General features: G+C 47.0%; 2 protein-coding genes across 2 annotated transcripts in view; one reads left to right on the top strand and one right to left on the bottom strand.

Annotated features, from left to right (window-relative positions):
• Positions 1 to 4,538, top strand: part of LOC144143204 (eEF1A lysine and N-terminal methyltransferase-like) — a 71,620-nt gene extending 67,082 nt beyond the window's left edge. Inside the window, exon 13 of the mRNA XM_077674998.1 lies at positions 4,245 to 4,538. Within this exon, the coding sequence (XP_077531124.1) occupies positions 4,245 to 4,510 (266 nt within the window). The 3' untranslated portion in view covers positions 4,511 to 4,538. The remainder of the gene's footprint in view (positions 1 to 4,244) is intronic.
• A 6,710-nt stretch (positions 4,539 to 11,248) lies between these two features.
• Positions 11,249 to 18,150, bottom strand: Vps39 (vacuolar protein sorting 39). Its single transcript, XM_077675005.1, has one exon. The coding sequence runs from the start codon at positions 18,003 to 18,005 to the stop codon at positions 15,324 to 15,326; it is 2,682 nt and encodes an 893-aa protein (XP_077531131.1). The 5' UTR covers positions 18,006 to 18,150; the 3' UTR covers positions 11,249 to 15,323.
• Between the last annotated feature and the right edge of the window lie 266 nt (positions 18,151 to 18,416).

Raw genomic sequence — 18,416 nt, forward strand, 5'->3', positions numbered from 1 at the left:
TGAGCGGGGACGAGAGTATCGCCGCTTTCGTTCGATCGCGCTTGGAAGCCTCGATCGCGCTTGGGAAACCAGGATTGAGTTCGAGCGGGATCGAGCTCGATCGCGATTGAAACTGCCGTGTAGCAGGGGCCCGATTCGGATTGAGCTCGATCCGGATCGACTCAATCGCGATTGAAAGTGCCCGTGTGACAGGGGTATTAGTGGCGTATATTCGGTCCATATAAGCACCAAGTGTGTGTCCTAGGCTGACGTTGCCAAACTGGCGTATGCATGGAGTGGATTGTACTTCCACTGCCCTGAAATTTACTAACATTGTCTCTGTAAGCAGCGTTTCTTCAGATGGTCATGTTACGGCTATACACTATGATGTAAATCGGCTTTCTGAGCTTACATAATCTAGCAGAGCACTCATTCCGGACCACGCCATTTACGCTTCATATCTCAGATATTGATCACTACTCTGAACAAGCCAATGTGACATTTATTTCACGAACATTCTACGCAGCAAGTACAATGGATAATGCGAAATCATACGCGGGATTCAGCACATAACAAAGAATTTTATGCTGGGTCATCTTGTCGCGAAGTGAGTGCTCACAAACATTTATCATCTGCTACCATATATCATCCGCGAGCAGTGCGGAGACAGGCTTATATCTGCGTCCACAACTAAACTCTTCTTCGAAACATTGTCATATGACATAGGGAGCCTGAAGAATCTAGCACAAATTGAAATCAGAGGGCCTTATCAGATACCCCACTCTTCCAACGACACCTTTTATTGCTTGTGAACTGCCTATCCTGTATACTTCGAAAAATGCATCCGCTGAGTGATCAGCTCTTCGTTAAAGTCGAAAAACAAAAGGAAAGGGAACGCACAGCTTGTGTGTGTGATTACTAAAACATCCATTCCTTGGTTTCGCTCCGTATTTGCACACAACGATAGTTAAGCGTCCCCCTTCTCCCCTCCCCCATGTATTGGGAAGTCGCACATTTCGCATGTAGATGGTGTAGCGATTCCTACATTGCTTCAGTTAAGATGAACGTCTTGAGCATTTCTGATGCTGCAGTGGATTTTTTCATTCCTGTACAAGCTATTCTGTTTCTTCCGGACTTTGCAGAACATTCATTTTTCCGTGGTTTCATTAACTCCTCTTCGTCCTTGCTATAAGGCGGAAGTGGGCCCATACTTAATGACCCACAGCCTTGGAATATACTTGGAATATATCGTGTGGCTTATATTCCAGTCAAAGGCGGTAGTTTTTGTCAGGTGCTGGGTAATCACTGCCCCGAATCATATTTTTCTACGACGTATATATTCGAAACAAAGCCGCATTCATTGTCTGCACTGTAAAACGAAACCAACCTCTCGCTGTGCCAGTATCAGGTCTAAACGAGGCGGCAGTAGAATTCACTTGTGCCTGATGTGTTTGGAGGTGACAGTAGTGATATGCTGCTGCCGTCGTGGACGCCCGTAACAGTGGCAAAGAAGCGCGCATTGCTGCGTCCCCGGATAGCTCTTGTTGGCGTTCGAGCACTCTACGAGGACGCAGCTGCTTTTCGAAGTGCCCTAAACGTATTTTTTACTTATAGACATCACAAAACAAAAAGAAGGCAAAAAAGTGAAAGAGAACCAAAAAAACTACATGATCCCCTATCATCCGCGCAGTGGTCATCCCATAAGCGCTGTGGAGAAGCGGCGGCAGGCGGCGCAGCGATCGCAAAGCTCAAGGCATATATACAGTTAAACCTCGTTATAACGAGACGGGCTATAATGAAATAATGGCTATAACGAACAAATCGTAATTTCCCTTGAAAGTCCCCATAAAACCAATGTATTTAAAACCTCGTTTTAACGAGGTAAAATTTGCCCATTATGGGATCTAACAAGCAAATTTCGTTGAGCAACAAAATTTTGAGCTAATTCTACAACAGTGCTCAACGCGGATTTGAGACAGTGCGCAACGCGACAACTGTATTTAGCAGTTCAAAACTCCTGCCACGCATCCTCCAGCCACGCGCGCCTGACGCGCGCGAAGCTGGATGGCGCACCATGCAATCGCTGCGCCCGCGAAGCCTTTCCCACATGTTTCCCACCCTCCTCTCACTGCGCATGGCATGCAGACAATGCACACGGCGCGCATGGTTGCGTCGCCTCCCCCCTGTTCGTATCACCGACGTCGCTGCGTTTTGTACTGTGTGCGTGTTTTTTCGGAGTCTTCAGCGTTATCTTTTATCGAACTGGCCGCGTGATTCCAACAACATGAGTGCGACAGGCGGGAAGCGAAAGCGAAAGACTATCACGCTTGAACAGAAGACGGCTATGATAAAAGCCATCGCATCGGGCACGAAGAAGGGTAAGGTGGCAAGAGACTTTGACGTGTCGACGAGTACGCTGTCTACCATCTTGAGCAACCAAGAGACCATCGTCGGCGCTGTTGCACGTGGCGTGAAAGGAAGCGCTAAGAGGATGAGGGCTCCTGCCTTTGAAGCAGTCGAAAGAGATTTTTTTAAATGGTTTGTGGACACGCGGGCCGTGATAATGCCAGTGAGCGGCGCCTTGCTACAAAGAAAAGCCAGAGACTTCGCCTGCATCATGGGCTATGACAGCTTTGTCGCAAGTTCAGGATGGCTCCAACGTTTCAAGGAGCGCCACGGCAATGTAGGGAGAGCAGTCTGTGGCGAATCGCGGTCGGTCGACGAAGCAGAGGCGACAACGTGGGCGGAAGAAAACGTTGGGCGGCTGCTAGAAACGTACAGCGAGAAGGAAATTTTTAATGCGGACGAAACCGCTCTCTTCTTGATGTTGCCGCACAAGACGTTAGCACCTAAAGGTGAGCCGTGCCATGGCGGTAAGCAAAGTAAGCTCCGGATCACGGTGCTACTTTGTGCCAACATGGACGGTTCCAAGAAGCTGCCAGTTTTCATAATTGGCAAAAGTGCATCCCCCCGCTGTTTTAAGGGGAAGAGGCAGCTCCCAGTGAAATACACTGCCAACCGCAAAGCCTGGATGACCAGGGAGATTTTTGCGAATGGGACGAGAAGCTGACAAAGGAGAACCGCAAGGTGTGCCTTGTTTTGGATAATTGCACCGCCCACCACACAGCTGCCGTGCTCCAAAACGTCGAGCTGCTGTTCCTGCCTGCCAACTGCACAGCAAGAATACAACCGCTTGATCAGGGCGGGCGTGATTATGTCGCTGAAGGCAGGATACCGCAAGCGTGTGATCGACCATCTCCTGCTCAACATGAGGCTGAAGCGGGACACCGATGTTGACTTGTACGCTGCAATCGAAATGCTGCAAGCGGCATGGATGAGTGTGACGGCGACCACGATCGCAAATTGCTTTCGGCACGCCTCATTTGCCGCCGCACCAAATGCCAGGAACGAGCCGTTAGACGAGCCTGCCGTGCCTGACGGTTTCACCGCATCAGAAGAGGTTTCAGCGTCATGGACGGCCCTTCGTGACGCCGCCGTCGTGCCTGACAGTGAGTCGTTTTGCGACTATGTGAGTGCGGACGCGGAAGTGGTGGCAACGGAGTAGCTCATGGATGACGATATCGTGCGCGCTGTCAACGAACCGGACGAGACCAGCGACGATGAATCTGTCGACGAACGGGAGAACAACGTGCCGACGGCGTCGGAGGCACTAGACGCGGTGGACGTGCTGCGCCGCTACTTCGGCGCGCACGAGGGCGGCGAATATGGCGTGAACTTAGCGTTCGCAGCTGAGCAAACTATTGCTCGCATCAGGAAGGTGCATCAACGTCCTATTACGGACTTCTTCGCACCCAAGTCTGCTTGAAATGAGTTTTGAACTGTAATAAAGTAGGTCTGCGACTTCTCCTCTTTACCTCCGGAATGTGTTTATTTTACTGAGTACCGCCGTGCGGCGAGATGCTGTTTCGCCCGCTTCTTGTTTTAGGTAAGTACAATGCCTAATATTTGCAGTAAATATCGGCTACGGCTATAACGAAATATTGGCTATAATGAGCAAATCGCGGCGCCCCTGAAATTTCGTTATAACAAGGTTTAGCTGTACAAAGGAAGCTTTTTACATAGTTATCTGAGCTTTGAAATTTCGTGTCAGTACTCCTTTAAGCCTAAACTTAAGACAATAGCATAGCAACGTGCTTGGCACTTTGGTAAGCAGCGGTTTGTTTTGTGAAATTGTTTGTGCTGCACTTTTTTTTTTTTTACTGAGCTTTGTTTTTTTGTTTTCATCTTCTCAACTTTGAATGCAGGGGCTGCAGTGATCAACCTCGTGTGCCGCAACGAGGTGTTGAAGAGCGAGATCCACAAGAAGGTGAAGGGCGCTTTTGGCGCCGTACTTGCCCACGACGTAGAGCGGAATGTCAACCAAGTGTTGTACCTGACGCGCGACAAGCGAGACGTCACTGACGCCACCCTGGCCGGTTATGTGCAGCAGCTCAGCACTGCCATCAAGAACACTGAGAATGCAGACATCTCTGACCTCATGGCCGGATTGAAAGTTGTGGGAGAATCGTGAATTAAAGTTTGCGTGATTGTTTTATTTAGCTGCCTGGCTTATTTTGTCTGCATGCAAGGTTTGCACTAAGTGGTGCAGTGAAGAGGGACGGCACATGATGCGAATACTTTTTGGCAGGCTTGTCACTTAGTGCAGAAACGTGTCACAGCTTTGCAAAGCCAGTCGCCTACATTCCCTTTCCCCATTTATTTCTTCGGAACTTGGGGGAAATAGGAAGTGTGGGCTTTGGAATGTACAGCCAGCCAATTTTTCGGCAGTATCACGAGAGCAGGGACATGTTGGAGCATTCTGCATGCATGTTTTCTGTGCAGCCTGTATTCTTACCGAGGACTTCGTTACATGCCCACGCTAACATGTCGACGCCATCATGATACTGCTAAAAATTAGTGGCTTGTCCTTTTTTTTTTGGGGGGGGGTTTCAAAGCATGCGCGGTAATGTTGGCTTCTTCACGCGGCACGGAAGCTGTGGTAGAAATCCAAATGCATGAAGGATGCACAAGAAACTATCGTTGACAACTTTTGGCCCCCCCCCCCCCCTTTTTTTTTTTTTTATGTGGCAATCACCTTTCCTCTATCGTGGGGATTCCAGAGCACATTCATAGTGCAGAACCACTCGGTGGGAAGGTGAAGTGCCCTGCTAAGATCTGTGACTATACCTGCTAGCTAAACAGAATAGTCTTGTCCTGCTCTTTTTGAAAAGGTACACAGGTAAAAACTATTAGAAAAGCATCGCTGTGTAAAAACTTGTGTTGCCTTTAGGAAAAAGTGAGTGGCAGCAATGAGCATGGCATGGCGACAACACGGGCTTGATGGTTTTTTTAATAGACTTGAAAGAAAGGCTATTTTCCATGTGTGTGTGTGAATTACCGAGGAGGACAGCACAAAGCTGACTGGGGCAAAAAGCATTACTCTTTTAAAGCAAAGCTTTCTACCTCTACAAGCCAACGATTCCTTCGTGGCGTGCAGAACAAGAAACTCTGCACGCGAATGGGGAGGGCGGTTTTGCGTGGCGATAGGGCACTATTACCCAGCAAACCCCGCGCACAGCTGCCTGCTCGCACCGGCGGGCACCTTGGAGGGTTGGCTTAGTTGTCTGCTTTAGCGACGGTTGTTCTTGGCCTGTTCTGGCGGGCTTAGCGTCCATTGCGCGCTTCCTTCACACAGCTTGATTAACTTGTTCGACAGCACCTCCTGGGTGACCCGGACCCAACGGAATTAAGTGGCTGTACGGCAAAGATACGTTGAGGATTGGTTTGCAGGGCGGGAAAACAAAATGTAGAGACCACATACAGTCATCTGGCCGCTGGAGAAACGCTACCTTTTGCGCACTGCTTGCCGCTAATGCAACTCCGTTTTCTGAATTAGTGAATACCAATTCGGCCGTGTTTTAACAGGTATTACAAAAGGCAAAAGGGGCAACTGGTTGTGATAAATAGCGATTATAAAAGTTCCCTCAGCTTTCTCGCAATTCTCAAACTTGCAAAACTAACCAGTTTAAATCGGTATAAATGGGAATCGCTAAGCTCACATGCCGAATTGTTTCAGTGTCTGTGCTTGTGTCCCGCAGTGGTGTAGTCCCAAGATAGCACATCCGGATGGCTAGGTTCCGCTGTCTCGCCCTATGAAAGACTCTCCTCTCCGTTCTTTTACTGCCGATGCACGGCCGGGCTACAGCGGCGGCGTCCGCCGCTCTAGCCTGGCGTGGCCGACGCTGCTGCTGCGTTCGGGACGCCGCCCCCATGAATTTCAGGTAACGGCTGGCGGAATCTCTGGTTTCGCTCTTTGTAGAGCCACGTGTGTGAATTCAAGTGACGTTGCATGGGCAATTGTTGTGGGTGTCGTTTAAAGTTTTGCTTTTTTTTACATCCTTTCATCAGCTGATCCTCTGTGCTTGAGCAAGATTGGAATTTCCTGTTCCGTCTAAACTGGATGTGCAACTGCACGCAGTAGTGACGGACAATGGGTGGCCAGATTCAAGCCTTTTGGAACTGTATTTTGTAGAGCGAGGATGCTCCTGTAACAACACGACACTAGCGCAAGGCACATATTAGTACGCGACGCACTGCAAACTGCCTTCCACCATTCCTGGTGCACATACATGTGGAAATTTGTTGATGTTTGCACAAATGACGTCAGTATTGTGCCCCTTTCCCATGCCTTCTTCAGTCAAAGAACACAATGTGTGTGTAGCAGCACAGTCATCCTGTGCAGTATGTCAAAAGTTAGTGCTCTGCAGTGCTCTTTATAATTTCTGTCTTCGCAGTATAGCACAACACTGCGCTAAAATACTATCAACATGTTCTGAAGCCAAAAGGCTGGATCCTTCACCTCTGGAATGGTTTCTGGCAGCTACAATGACCTGACACGTTAATTTATAGGGTTTTGTTTCCACTGGTGTTCTGAACGGAAATTTTCCCCGGAAGTTATTACCTCGTATTATTTTTAATGGGGCCATGGAAACAAAATGTGTGGCTTTGTTTAATTTGAAAGAACTGGCCTTCAGTACCTCACTAAGTTCCATTCCATCCACGAAAAACATTTTTTAACCCCCAAAAAAACACCTGCAGTACTGCAAACTCAAATTTCGCGCTACAGTGACGAGATATGGACAGAAGTGGCGCACTATGGGCCATCACCAAAAACGTGATTTTCCGTGTGTTAACTGCACATTAGCATTCAAGTGATACAAACAAACGGACCAGGATGCCCCCTGCAGTTGCCCAGTCATGTTTCTTGACAATGGCTTATGTCGGCAGACGCCAATCGAACAAACAAGATTCTGTGACATCATAGAAAAGTTGCCAGAAAGTAACTAGGGGGTCACCACTGCTTTACATGTTTTCTTTAATATTTCCAATAATAGTTCAAAGTTTATGATAAAGTGGGTGTCGTTATTGTTGAAACACAGAAGTCTTTTTAATGAACTAAACTTGTATTTTTTCTTCACGGCCTCGTTAATTAAAGACACCCATTTATCGATGTAACACCCTGCATCTTCACCTCTCTTCCCCTTTCAACCCAACCTGAAATATTGGAGCGGTATTTTGAGAAGTTACTGAGCTGTCACACTTCAAAGTCCTCTAAATGACCAATTTTGTTTACATTTCTGAATGTGCCTTTTCTCAAAGCCCATCATGACTGACTGATCGCCAGCACCTCCTCCTCTTCCCTTCCCCTTCCCCAACTATGGCCATGTGGCCTTCCCCATCTCAATAAATGTTATTCAATTCAATTCTGTTTTTTAACCCGTGAAGTCAACTACTGGCCACAATATGGGACATACCAGTCAGATCTGCAGTTTTTGCCGCATTTAAAATCTTGCGGATTAGCTAGTGCAACAAACAACACTATGACACTTGTTCTTGCTAGTACAAAATTTTGCACGGTGAATTTTAACGAAATATTAGTGTTTCCTCACTATATTTCGCATAGTTATAGCTTTTGCAATGACAAAGCTGAAATTGCCATTCTGGTATAGCTGCACTCCAGGTTCGTCTAGAGTTCAGAGGGATGAAAGATGTTGCAGGATTTAGAGGGTAGATTATCCCAAATTTTGCTGCAAAGGATTGCTGCTTAACTTCAGACATGCACTACATAAGCCAAAACTGATTGCATTTTGTTCTCTGCAGTAAAATACAACCTCAGTCAAGCACACAAGTTAAATAATGAAGGTGACCTCAAGACCTGAACACAATGAAAATAATTTTAGGCACATAAATCAGCTGGCAAGGCAGTACCGTCCGTCCCTTGGGATCCTTTCTCAGTGTCGTGTTAGTATGTTTTCTGTTTATCATCGACTACAGCTCCCTAAATCGTTCTGAAACAGTTGTTTCTGTAGCTAATACAGCTCTATTCATCTCTCGTTATTCTCTGGTAGAAGCTGAAGCTCTAGCAAGTATGGAATTGAGGAAGGCCTCAGAAGTGTTTACTACTAATGAACAAGTTTGCAACATAAAAAAAAATGAAATCTGTATTTAAAAAATTCATGGGGATTTTACATGCCACAGTTACACCTGAGCTCTGGCAGGGCGTAGTGGAGGGCTCTGGAATAATTTCGACCATCTGGACATCGCATCCCAGGTTGTGCCCAGGAAATCGCGACACTCAAGTGTTTACACAAAGCAGCCGCCACTAGCGGGATTGAACCCGCATCCTTGGGCCCTGCAGCACAATGCCTTAGCCACTGCACAACCACAGCGGATATTCTACATTCTCCTTAACCCAAAAAACAAGTTGTGAAAGAATGCAACTGGAACTACAGCACTCTCGTTGCAAAACACAAATATATACCCAAGTCGATCTACTGGGCACCTTGTACTGAAGAGCTCTGCGCAAAATTACCATTTGAATTTACACGTTGTTTCAAGCCCCCCAAAATTTTGTCAGCACAGCATTATAAGCATGACAATATATATTGACACTTTTCCACTCCTGTCTTACATGCCGCAAGAGTCTTGGGGGATTTACCTTCGTATCTACCGTTGAGTTATGACCAGACTCCAGTAAGGGACCAAGCACATATTTGACATGCATACCCATCTCTGCGCTGTCATCACTTGACATTACGCCATTTAATGTAGCAAAAAACTCCAAGGCAACGTTACCAGTTTAACAAATAGTTCATTCAAATACAGCTTGCAAACCACCTGGTATAATTCGACTTTTACTAGACACCAGACGTGCCCAGCACAGGAATCTTACTTTGCCAAAAGTACATACTCTAATGCATACGGTTGCATTTTCCAATGTCTGAACAACTCGACTCAACCTATCAGCACAGCACACGTCTTTTTTAGTGTAGTTGTGTTACGGATCGATTTTCTACCAGTGTCGGCTAAGAATCTGGGTGATTTCCCATCCATTTTGTGCACCAGTACTTCCCACGAACAAAAGACTTCCAGTTCTGGGTCCCACCTCAAGCGCCTTCCACACGTGTAGGTCGTTTGGCGATTCCTGTTGTCGCCCTGAATGGGAAGCAACTGACTCGCACGCCGGCAACACCTGACGTGCCTCCCAGGTTTTGTAGTGTTTTTACACTGTTTTGGTTTCACTTGTTTCAACCTGTGGCCATTTATTTAAAAGCTTGGTTTTCTCTAAGTCAGCACCTCTTTTTTGTCCACTTAGCTCCTTGCCCGTTGCTTGTTGCCCCATTAATTACCATGCATCTGTACCAACTCGCCTAGTCACCAGTTTTGCTCTAATAACGTAACGACATACTTAGATTGGTGCTTGAAGATGATGTTTTATTAGCCAATTTTGTCACATGGCAGCTCCATCATGCAACCTTTGCAGCCAGCAAAATGAATTTTGAAAGTACTAGAAGCACAGAGGGATGAGAACCGCAGACGGGAACAAATACAGCAAGAACGAACGCTGACTACCGAATAATTTTTATCCAAACCAAAAGGAAAAGAAAAAAAAAGAACCTACTCGTGCACCAGCAACGCGCCTTGGTGCCAACAAAGATGGCGCAAAATACGAAGTCATCAAAAAATAGCACAGATTCTAACCACCTAGTCATGAAGATCATGCTTTTTTTAAATCCAATTTTCTTGTTGATGGCAATGGAGCGTGTGCTTATGGAGACATCTCCAACATTTTTGACATAGAAGGCCCATATGACTGATTTATCATTGTTTCTTTGTTGTTGAGGTGGTGTGTGAGTGTGTGTATGTATGTATGTATATATATATATATATATATATATATATATATATATATATATATATATATATATATGCGCGCAGTTGACAGCTTTTTATAAAAATTAGTTGGGAGTCGGGTTGCATTAGTAGTGCCATCTTAGTTCGATTCTGTTGTCCTCGTCTATTTTAATTGTAACTGCCGAAATTCCTCACAAATCGACTAGCCCAGCTGCAAGTACTTATACAGCCACCACAGCAGGCATTAGCAGATTCTGTTAATATTTGTATTTGTGAAATGCAAGCTGGAGGCCCAAACATTCTTGCTGCTTTTTTTTCCCTTCACTAGCACCCTTAGTTATAACTGGAATGTAAACCAACAATGCTATATTTCTGCTCTGAAAAGTTTTTTTTTTTGCTGGTGCAAAAGGAAACCATCAAATACACTGATAGCTTCCGTTTTCATCAGTAGAGATGCATTAGATAACAGAAACTACCTGCCTTAAATACAATCTGCTGCGTGTAATTTCTTTTTCATAAGTAACCATGAGCTAAAGAAGAAATTTCTAACTAGAAGTGAAAATGAGCGCTTGCATGCATGTCGAGCTGTGCCTAGTCGAATGCTTGACACTCATCACATTTCTTTAGCTACCAGGGGCCCTCGAAATAATGCAACTGCATTTCTTCCTAAACACAGCACTCTTCAATTTATTCTGTAAAATCATCTTGCAAGTAACAATTCTAGACAGCACTTCGAGTGTTTGGTGAAGTCCGTGCATCAAAGGTGGTGGCATGTATCTTTCCATTAAATTTATTCTCTCTCTCTCTCTCTCTCTCTCTTCTTAAATAGTAATATGAGCTACAGTTGTACATACATGTGCATACCTTGATCCCAGAAAAGTCCAGAACACACTCTTGTTCCTTTTTTTTTTTACAAAAAGACAGGCACGCCACCAGTCAATCACAGTAGACAGAAAACACACCATTCAAATGCAACTTGAAAATGGCGTATGTACAAAAGCTGCAGAGCTCGAAAGCACACGGCACTTTGGTTTGACAGCTTCTTGGTTTATATATATATATATATATATATATATATATATATATATATATATACAGGGTGCACGCCACAATTGCCTGAAAAGGGTTGCGGGCTTCTGCATACACAGGCATGTGTCCAAAGGCAGACAGTGCGTAGCACAACTTTGGCATTTTTTTTTACTCTAACATGTGCAGCTACAGTAGCTGCAAGCTTTGTCTCCTTTTTGGGCGAGAAACCACCTCCACATGTAAAGTGACCATGCGGGATTTCTTAAGACAGAAGTGGGTGCAGCTAATTTGAGCAGCACACTCAAATATTCTGGATTTGCATTTAGAAGGAAATTACAATACCTTGATTCCTGTAGCCTCACCAACTGCCCCTATAAGTCTGGCAGCAAAATATTTCGCACGTGCAGTCTGTTGTGTCTAACACAGTCTTTCTTTTGAGCTGAAATGATTGTAGTTTTGCAGTGTGTTGTCTCTTGAATATTTAATTTCGCAAATGCATTGCTGCCGTGCACAGATTTCGAACCTGTGTTCGTGGTCCATCTAACCTCAAGCGACAATAGTGTGCATGCTAACAGGTTGGTGCAATTTTTCTGCAAATTGCATCAGCTAACTCGAAAAGTTATGCTCGGAAGTTTGACAGGATTGAAAGTATATGTGTAAAGATGGCGATATTGTCTTTTATCGTCCTAGCACGACTGAAATGTGGCTATTATATGCATATAAGCCCGTACCCATAAGCGTTTGAGAGTAGCAAAATTTTTAAAGACCTCCACAGTGATGAACTGTATGTGCAATAGAAAAATTTGTCCAGCTTCCACTTGCCGTTGTAATAAGCCAGTGCACAAAAAAAAAAAAAAAAAAAAAACACCGACGGCGGGCAGCATGCACTTCACACGAGATTACACCAGTTGAAACTGCAGTCGAAGTTTATACCTGTCGACTACCAGCCATTTGCCAAGGCTCTGAGGGGGAGTAGTGTGCCTTTGGCCACACTACCAGGGGTGACCGATGGATCATATTTTTTTATGCAACAAACCAAAAGCCTGAAATATATATAGAACTGAAAATGTGACATGGTACCACCGAGTAGAGAAGTTCTAGTAAGCATCACGTGGGGTTAAACAAGATGTGCTGTCAACTGCAGCAGTGTCATTCCTCTATTTGAGACCAGCATCAGAAGATCAGAAGACCGTAGTTACTTGAGCCTACAAACCATGCAATGAATTTGGTTCCACCGTAGGTACTAGTAAGGGAGGGAAAAAAAATTTTTGTGACCTTTTGCTGGTTATTCCAACACTGTTGCATTACAGGAATACAGAAGGACAGCAAAAAGGATACAGGCTTCAATTCCTCTTTGGCCCTTAATAACTCTCTACATGCAATCTCATGAAGAAACGCACAAAACGTTGGCCATATCTGGACATCATGCAGGCCAAAAACTGTCGACCGTGTTTCTTCGTGCAATAGACACCAAACGGACCAGACTTATCCCAGCCAGTCCCAGCAGTACAGTCGATAGAAGTCTGTCAGCGTACCGCAATATGTTTCTACCATGCTCAGAGGTATACGGATGTGAATGAAAAGCCAAAGCTAGCACGGGTTTTCGTGTCGTGCAAGATTGTGCCACATGCAGCAGCTCTCACAGTGCATTCTGGTTGTTGTGCACCTTCTTCCGAGATGGCCGGTTGGTTGCAATGCTCTACAGCCTCACCCCCTCAGCAGTGGAGAAGCAAATGAGTAACAGCAACTGGACACATTCCTTACTCCCTGTTAATTTTTGCACTGCACTGCCAGAAAACAAGTTGAAATCGAAGCACACATAAAAAGGAAACAATGCAATGGTGGATGATGCACGACATTTCACAGTACTAACTCGTACAGTGGATAGAACTGGCCCCTGCGATTGAGATAAGGGGAGCCCACCAATTCATTTCCACGTGCTACAATCTCTGGGACACCACGTTGACTCCTTGCACAAGCAGTACGCAGCCGACTAATGTCGAGCACAGTGCCTTGGTTTTCATTTAACTGGAGCAGGCAAACTGCCCACCCCACCTTTATTTTTTTTCCCTCGCTTCTCTATAGAACTAGCCCGTAGGCTGGCAAAGAGATAAAACAGGGCTTGGGTGATTCGTATTTCGGCTCTTTGTCACATTAACTGTTGGACTTCAAAGTAATTATTAATTGTCGCCATCTGCAGCACACCCTCCTGTAAGGCTGCTTCGCTGCAGTGTGAAATTTTGCAATGTGAAATTTACAGCATGAGCAAAACCTATGCCTTTTTTCGTTTAAATTTTTTTGCAGACATTTTTTGCGCACAGCCCAAGGCTTGAGCAAGTGCAAAGCCCTTATGGGCAATCCTTGTGAGCAACTGCGTGGCTTTTGCACAGTGCAACGTTGGGCCACCTTTCACTACATCCTATCTGTTTCCAGCAAAAGCAAAGTGCCAAAGTGGTAACCTAAAGAACTGAACCCCAGGAAGCATGTGGCATAAGCCCCATCCACAGCTGAGCTGGCCCACCTGCATAGCCCCACACACCTGTAGTACCACTTGCCTCCATCCTAGCATCCCTATAGGAAAATGTAGCAACGTTGAAGCCTAGATGATAAACTGCAACATTGCAAATTAACTCTGGTGCTGGCAAACACTAGCAATAAAACTAACTGATGTACGGTCAACTTTTTCATTTTTTCAAAGCATACTTTATGCTCTACCCGCCACCAACGACTCAAAGCATACTTTATGCTCTACCCGTCACCAAAGACTCAAACGAGACGAGAAAGAACTGCCCAGCGTCGTATTCCCATACATCTCAGTAAACGGCTCTGTAACGAGGCGGCACTAGAGTTCTTCGACACATGCTGTCGAGCAACTCTAGCAAGCCCTCCTGCGAAGCTGGAAGATGCCACTCCTCAGCCTCCACGCTTACTCCGCAACCAAATCCTGCAAAATCCGATGCTGGCAGGGAGGGAAAAGGGACAGCTGCTCCCTCCCTCCAACATAACATAACCGAAACAAAACCACTGCTTTTCAGATGCAGAAAAGCAAATGGGACATCCAGGTTGTGAACACAATATATTCAGCATTAAAAATGTACACATACTCCATTACCAAGCTGTCATGCCACTTTTGCTGCAACACCCTAAACCTTCAAGTCCGATTTTACATGAAGAGACTGTGTACCTCCGTACAGTGCAAGAACCAGCCGTACTGCACTGATGCACTTTGTCACTGTTCATAAATACTACATACGGTATCCATAGCTCATCCGACAGAGTTGGATGAACAACAGATACCAGTTATATTTAGGTAGCCAAGTTAGCAAGAACTAGGGGGGAGGGGCTATGCCAACAACGGAAACAAAGAGCAACTGCAAACACAATTTGGCATCAGCACAGGTCAAAACAGCATCAAGGAGGCAGTGCACGCAGCTAGCTTGATGCATTGTTGCCTTGGCAGAAATGTACACTCTTGCTTTTTTTAAGGCTCATTTGGATAACAGACCCGTGAAAGAAAAATACTTACAATCCAGTTGACTTTGTTGAAAGAGATGTGGCAAACAATGTGGAAAAGTAGCATGGGTTACAGCAAATTAATCTCTGCTATGTTATGAAGCCGCATTACAGTAGTCGTACTTTGTTTTCAAAATGGGTCTCAAGTACATCTTTCAAGTGCCATGCAAGCACAGATGACCACTCACCATTACTAGTACAAACCGGCCACTTTGGCTCCCACACATTTAACACTGCGGCCCAAAGGCAGTACAAGCAGCGATTGCGAGCTATACCTGCATTCTTTTCTTTTTTACATATCTATGAAGTAAAAATACACACGGTGCTTCTTTTATCGTAAACTTTGAATTGAGCCGTTAGTAGTCTTACACAGCTTTGCCACTTGGTCTTTTAAAAACGTTGAAGGATGGTGGCACATTTGCACACACCTACAAAGCATGAAATATCACAGCCGCAACATTCATGCAAACGTCACAAGTCCGCACAAACAGCCTGAGGCATTCCAAAACCTGACACTGCATTCAATTGCATAGGGCACTGTCGAGCTTTAGCGCATAACGTGGCGATACAGATCCTATTCACTAACAAACTCGCCAGATGAGAGGGACTCAGGACGCCAGTCTCGACTCATAGCCATCTCGACATGAGTAGTGCACAATGGCGCCGTCCGGGTACCTGGCGAAGGCGCTTCTCCCTATCCTCTTCTGACAGACACAGCAGGCATCGAGCTCTGTCAGCGTAAGCTTCAGGGACTTGGCACGTATGCAGCGTTCCTTCACCTGCAGGTGTTCCGCAAACAACAGCGACCTCTGCAGTCCCGCCGCATGCAGTTCCTTGGTCCCTTTGTCAAGCACCTCTCGAAGGAAGTCCCGCACGTCCGACACCAGCACGTCTCCGGGCAACATTTGGAGGGCGCGCAGGGGATCGATCTCCTTGACGTGGTCTATGAGGATACGGAGGGCAATCTCCAGGTTTTGCTCGGGGCAGCGCTGGAGAACTGCCAGGGAGGGCGGCATTCCCACAAGGCCGGTTGCCGTGCGCCTGCACAGCAGGACCCGGGAGCCCTCATCCGGCGGCTGCAGGTACATCTGCAGCAGGATGAGGAAGACGTCTCGGTTGAGCTCGGGGTTCCGGCTGTACTGGGAGGCGCAGTATTGCTCCGCTTTGCACGGGTCCTTCAGGATGTAGATGTAGACTTCAAGGGCCTCACTGTGTCGCCCGAGTTTGCCCATGACTACGGCCGCCTCTTCAAACAGCCCGTCATTGAGCAGGTGTGTGGGGAAGTTTTCGGCCGTGTATCGGTCGGAGGACTGGAGAAAGTGAACCAAGTCCCTGCGCAGCTTGCCCACCGGACCGGGCTCCCCGGGATCCGCGGGAGAGTTTTGCCTGAGCAGAGACCGGATGGATTCTATGTACTTGTGGATGAGCGTGTTGTGGAACATTTCGGTTGGGTCGTTCCACCTGTGGATTACGTGCTCGAGGTACGGGATGACAAGCTGAGGCGCCTTCTTGGACAGAAAGTCGAGTACCACCTCGCGCGGCAGAGCATCGGCCCCTTTCTCTTGCTGGTCTTCAACAAAGATCTTGAGGCCTTCTTCCGGGTGCTCTGCAAGGACCCACAACGAGTACTTCAAGATCAGCTCTATGTGCTTCCTGCCTAGGTGCTGCAGATATCCGATGGTTCGCTCGTGGCCCTTGAGGGGAGAGTCTGCCTTGTGTGCTTCTCTCATGAGCAACTCTAGCGCCTTTTCATGTTGGCCCTTCTGCTGGTAGAGTATGATCAACTCGCTGAACTTTTGATGCTTTTTAAGGGCCCGTTCACACTCCTCGAGATGGCAAAAATTGTCTGGAAGGCGCAACAAGGAGGCCACTAGCGCTACATTCGTCTCCAGATAGCACTTAAGCATTGTGGTGTCGATTATCTGCAGCAGCTGCTTCTTGCTCTTCACTGTCTTGCTCCCTTGCACTATTCCCGTGAGTGTGGGCTCATGCTGGCCGTCCGAGAGCAGCTTGCACCTCACCTGGACCAAATAATCCACGAGCGCGTACAGACCAGCCTCCAAGTCAGCATCCCTGAGATCGGGCACCTGATCAGGGTACGAGAGGGAATTTCGATAGTCATCTGGCAGAAGATCGGGGAACAGCCCTATGACGTGCGATGGGTCTGTCTCAAGGTCCATGAAAATGGTCAGTGACTCTTCGAACTTCTTCTTGCAGAAAAGGTCAAATGCGTGCAGGTTTTGTATGTGGCGCTTGCTCGCCCTGCGTTCCTCGTCAGTTTGGTCAGACAGATCGGCCAACTTGAGGGCCAGCTCGAAGCACTTGTCCTTGAGCACTTGCGGAATTTGCTCCTGCACGCGCGTTTGCACAAAGCACGAGATCGCACTGTTTTCGCCAACTACGAATAACTGGCCCTTTTTGCACGGCACGATGAGTTTCGGACGAAAAGGCAGATTCACCTTCTGTATTAGCTGGCGCTCAACCGTCTTCACCTCGGCACCGAACGTCTGCACACCTATAAGGTACGGGTAGTCGTAGCACAGGCTGATGGGCGCTTCTGACCAACTAACGGCGTACTTATGCGTCGGCTGGCCTTCGCGGTTCACGAAGATGGTCTGGTCGTCCCTGCCCAGTGCGAAGCTGTTCTCTCTCAGCTTCACGCAGAGCGGTTCCGGTTGCTTTCCCGTGGGAAAAAGCTGCTTGGTGTCGCCGGACAACTTGAGCATGTTGTACTCCGATTTGAAGCCGACGAGCAGCGACTCGTCACCGCACCACACTATCGACCGCGGTGTGTCAGGAACGCACAAGCCCTGCGGATGTTCGCAGAAGGTGTTGTTCTTCCAGTAGAACAGTTCGAGCTTCCTCCTGACGGCTGCGCAAAGCATGAGCGTTATCTTCACTTCACCCGTAAGCGTTCTCTTCTCCTGCACGTTGACGGCAAACAGCGAGCAGCCCTTGCATTTGGCCAGGGCTGGGCAGTCGATCGGCGGCGTGTTGGGTTCCAGGCTGAGGTTGTGCACGCTCACGGTACCTTCGGACAAGCTGATCAGCAGCCCCAGCTCGGGAATCACACACAGTTGGATGATCGGTTTTTTGGCGAACGCCTTGTTGCTGCACTTCAGCGAGACGGCGTACTTCGGACCGTCGACGCTATCTTTCTCGGCAACGATGTACACAAGTAGGTGTCCCTCTTTTGTGCCCAGGTAGAGTCGGTCGCCGTGTGCGGCCGCGGACTCGATCTTCAGTGGCAACTTTTTAAGTATCGGGATCGCGGCGTAGGCTTCATGCATTGTGGCATTTAAACTTGTAAGCCTGAAGGAGCAAGCGGAAAACGAAGAGAATCAGTCGTTCGCCAGCACGCCCCCCACACCCGTGATTTCATGAGTGCGTGATGTCGATTATGCACGCCGTACAGGCTTCGGATTGCAATTGGATTGTGCTGCTTGTGGCTTTGTACTCAGTCGTCATGTCGGTCGGAGCATAGAGTTTCATACTAATATACACTAGAGGGGACACTGGCGCTAGTGTCTATGCGAGCCGTTGATCGTCTGCTTCAACCCCCATGAGAGCGGCCATGCCAGATAGACGTGTGATTTTCAAACTTGGCTTGACTATGCCAATATCTTGACTTGACTCGAAATATCTTTTTTAAATTGAAAAGCTACAACTAATGTTTATTACAGTATAAATTATTAGTCGCA

Source organism: Haemaphysalis longicornis, unplaced genomic scaffold (assembly GCF_048455015.1).
Source record: "Haemaphysalis longicornis isolate Haplotype H1 unplaced genomic scaffold, Haemaphysalis longicornis Haplotype H1 scaffold_1, whole genome shotgun sequence".
In the NCBI taxonomy this organism is placed as follows: domain Eukaryota; kingdom Metazoa; phylum Arthropoda; class Arachnida; order Ixodida; family Ixodidae; genus Haemaphysalis; species Haemaphysalis longicornis.

Bases quoted from the DNA above. Each gene is read 5' to 3' on its own strand.
- Vps39 (XM_077675005.1), bottom strand. From the start codon at position 18,005: ATGCATGAAGCCTACGCCGCGATCCCGATACTTAAAAAGTTGCCACTG.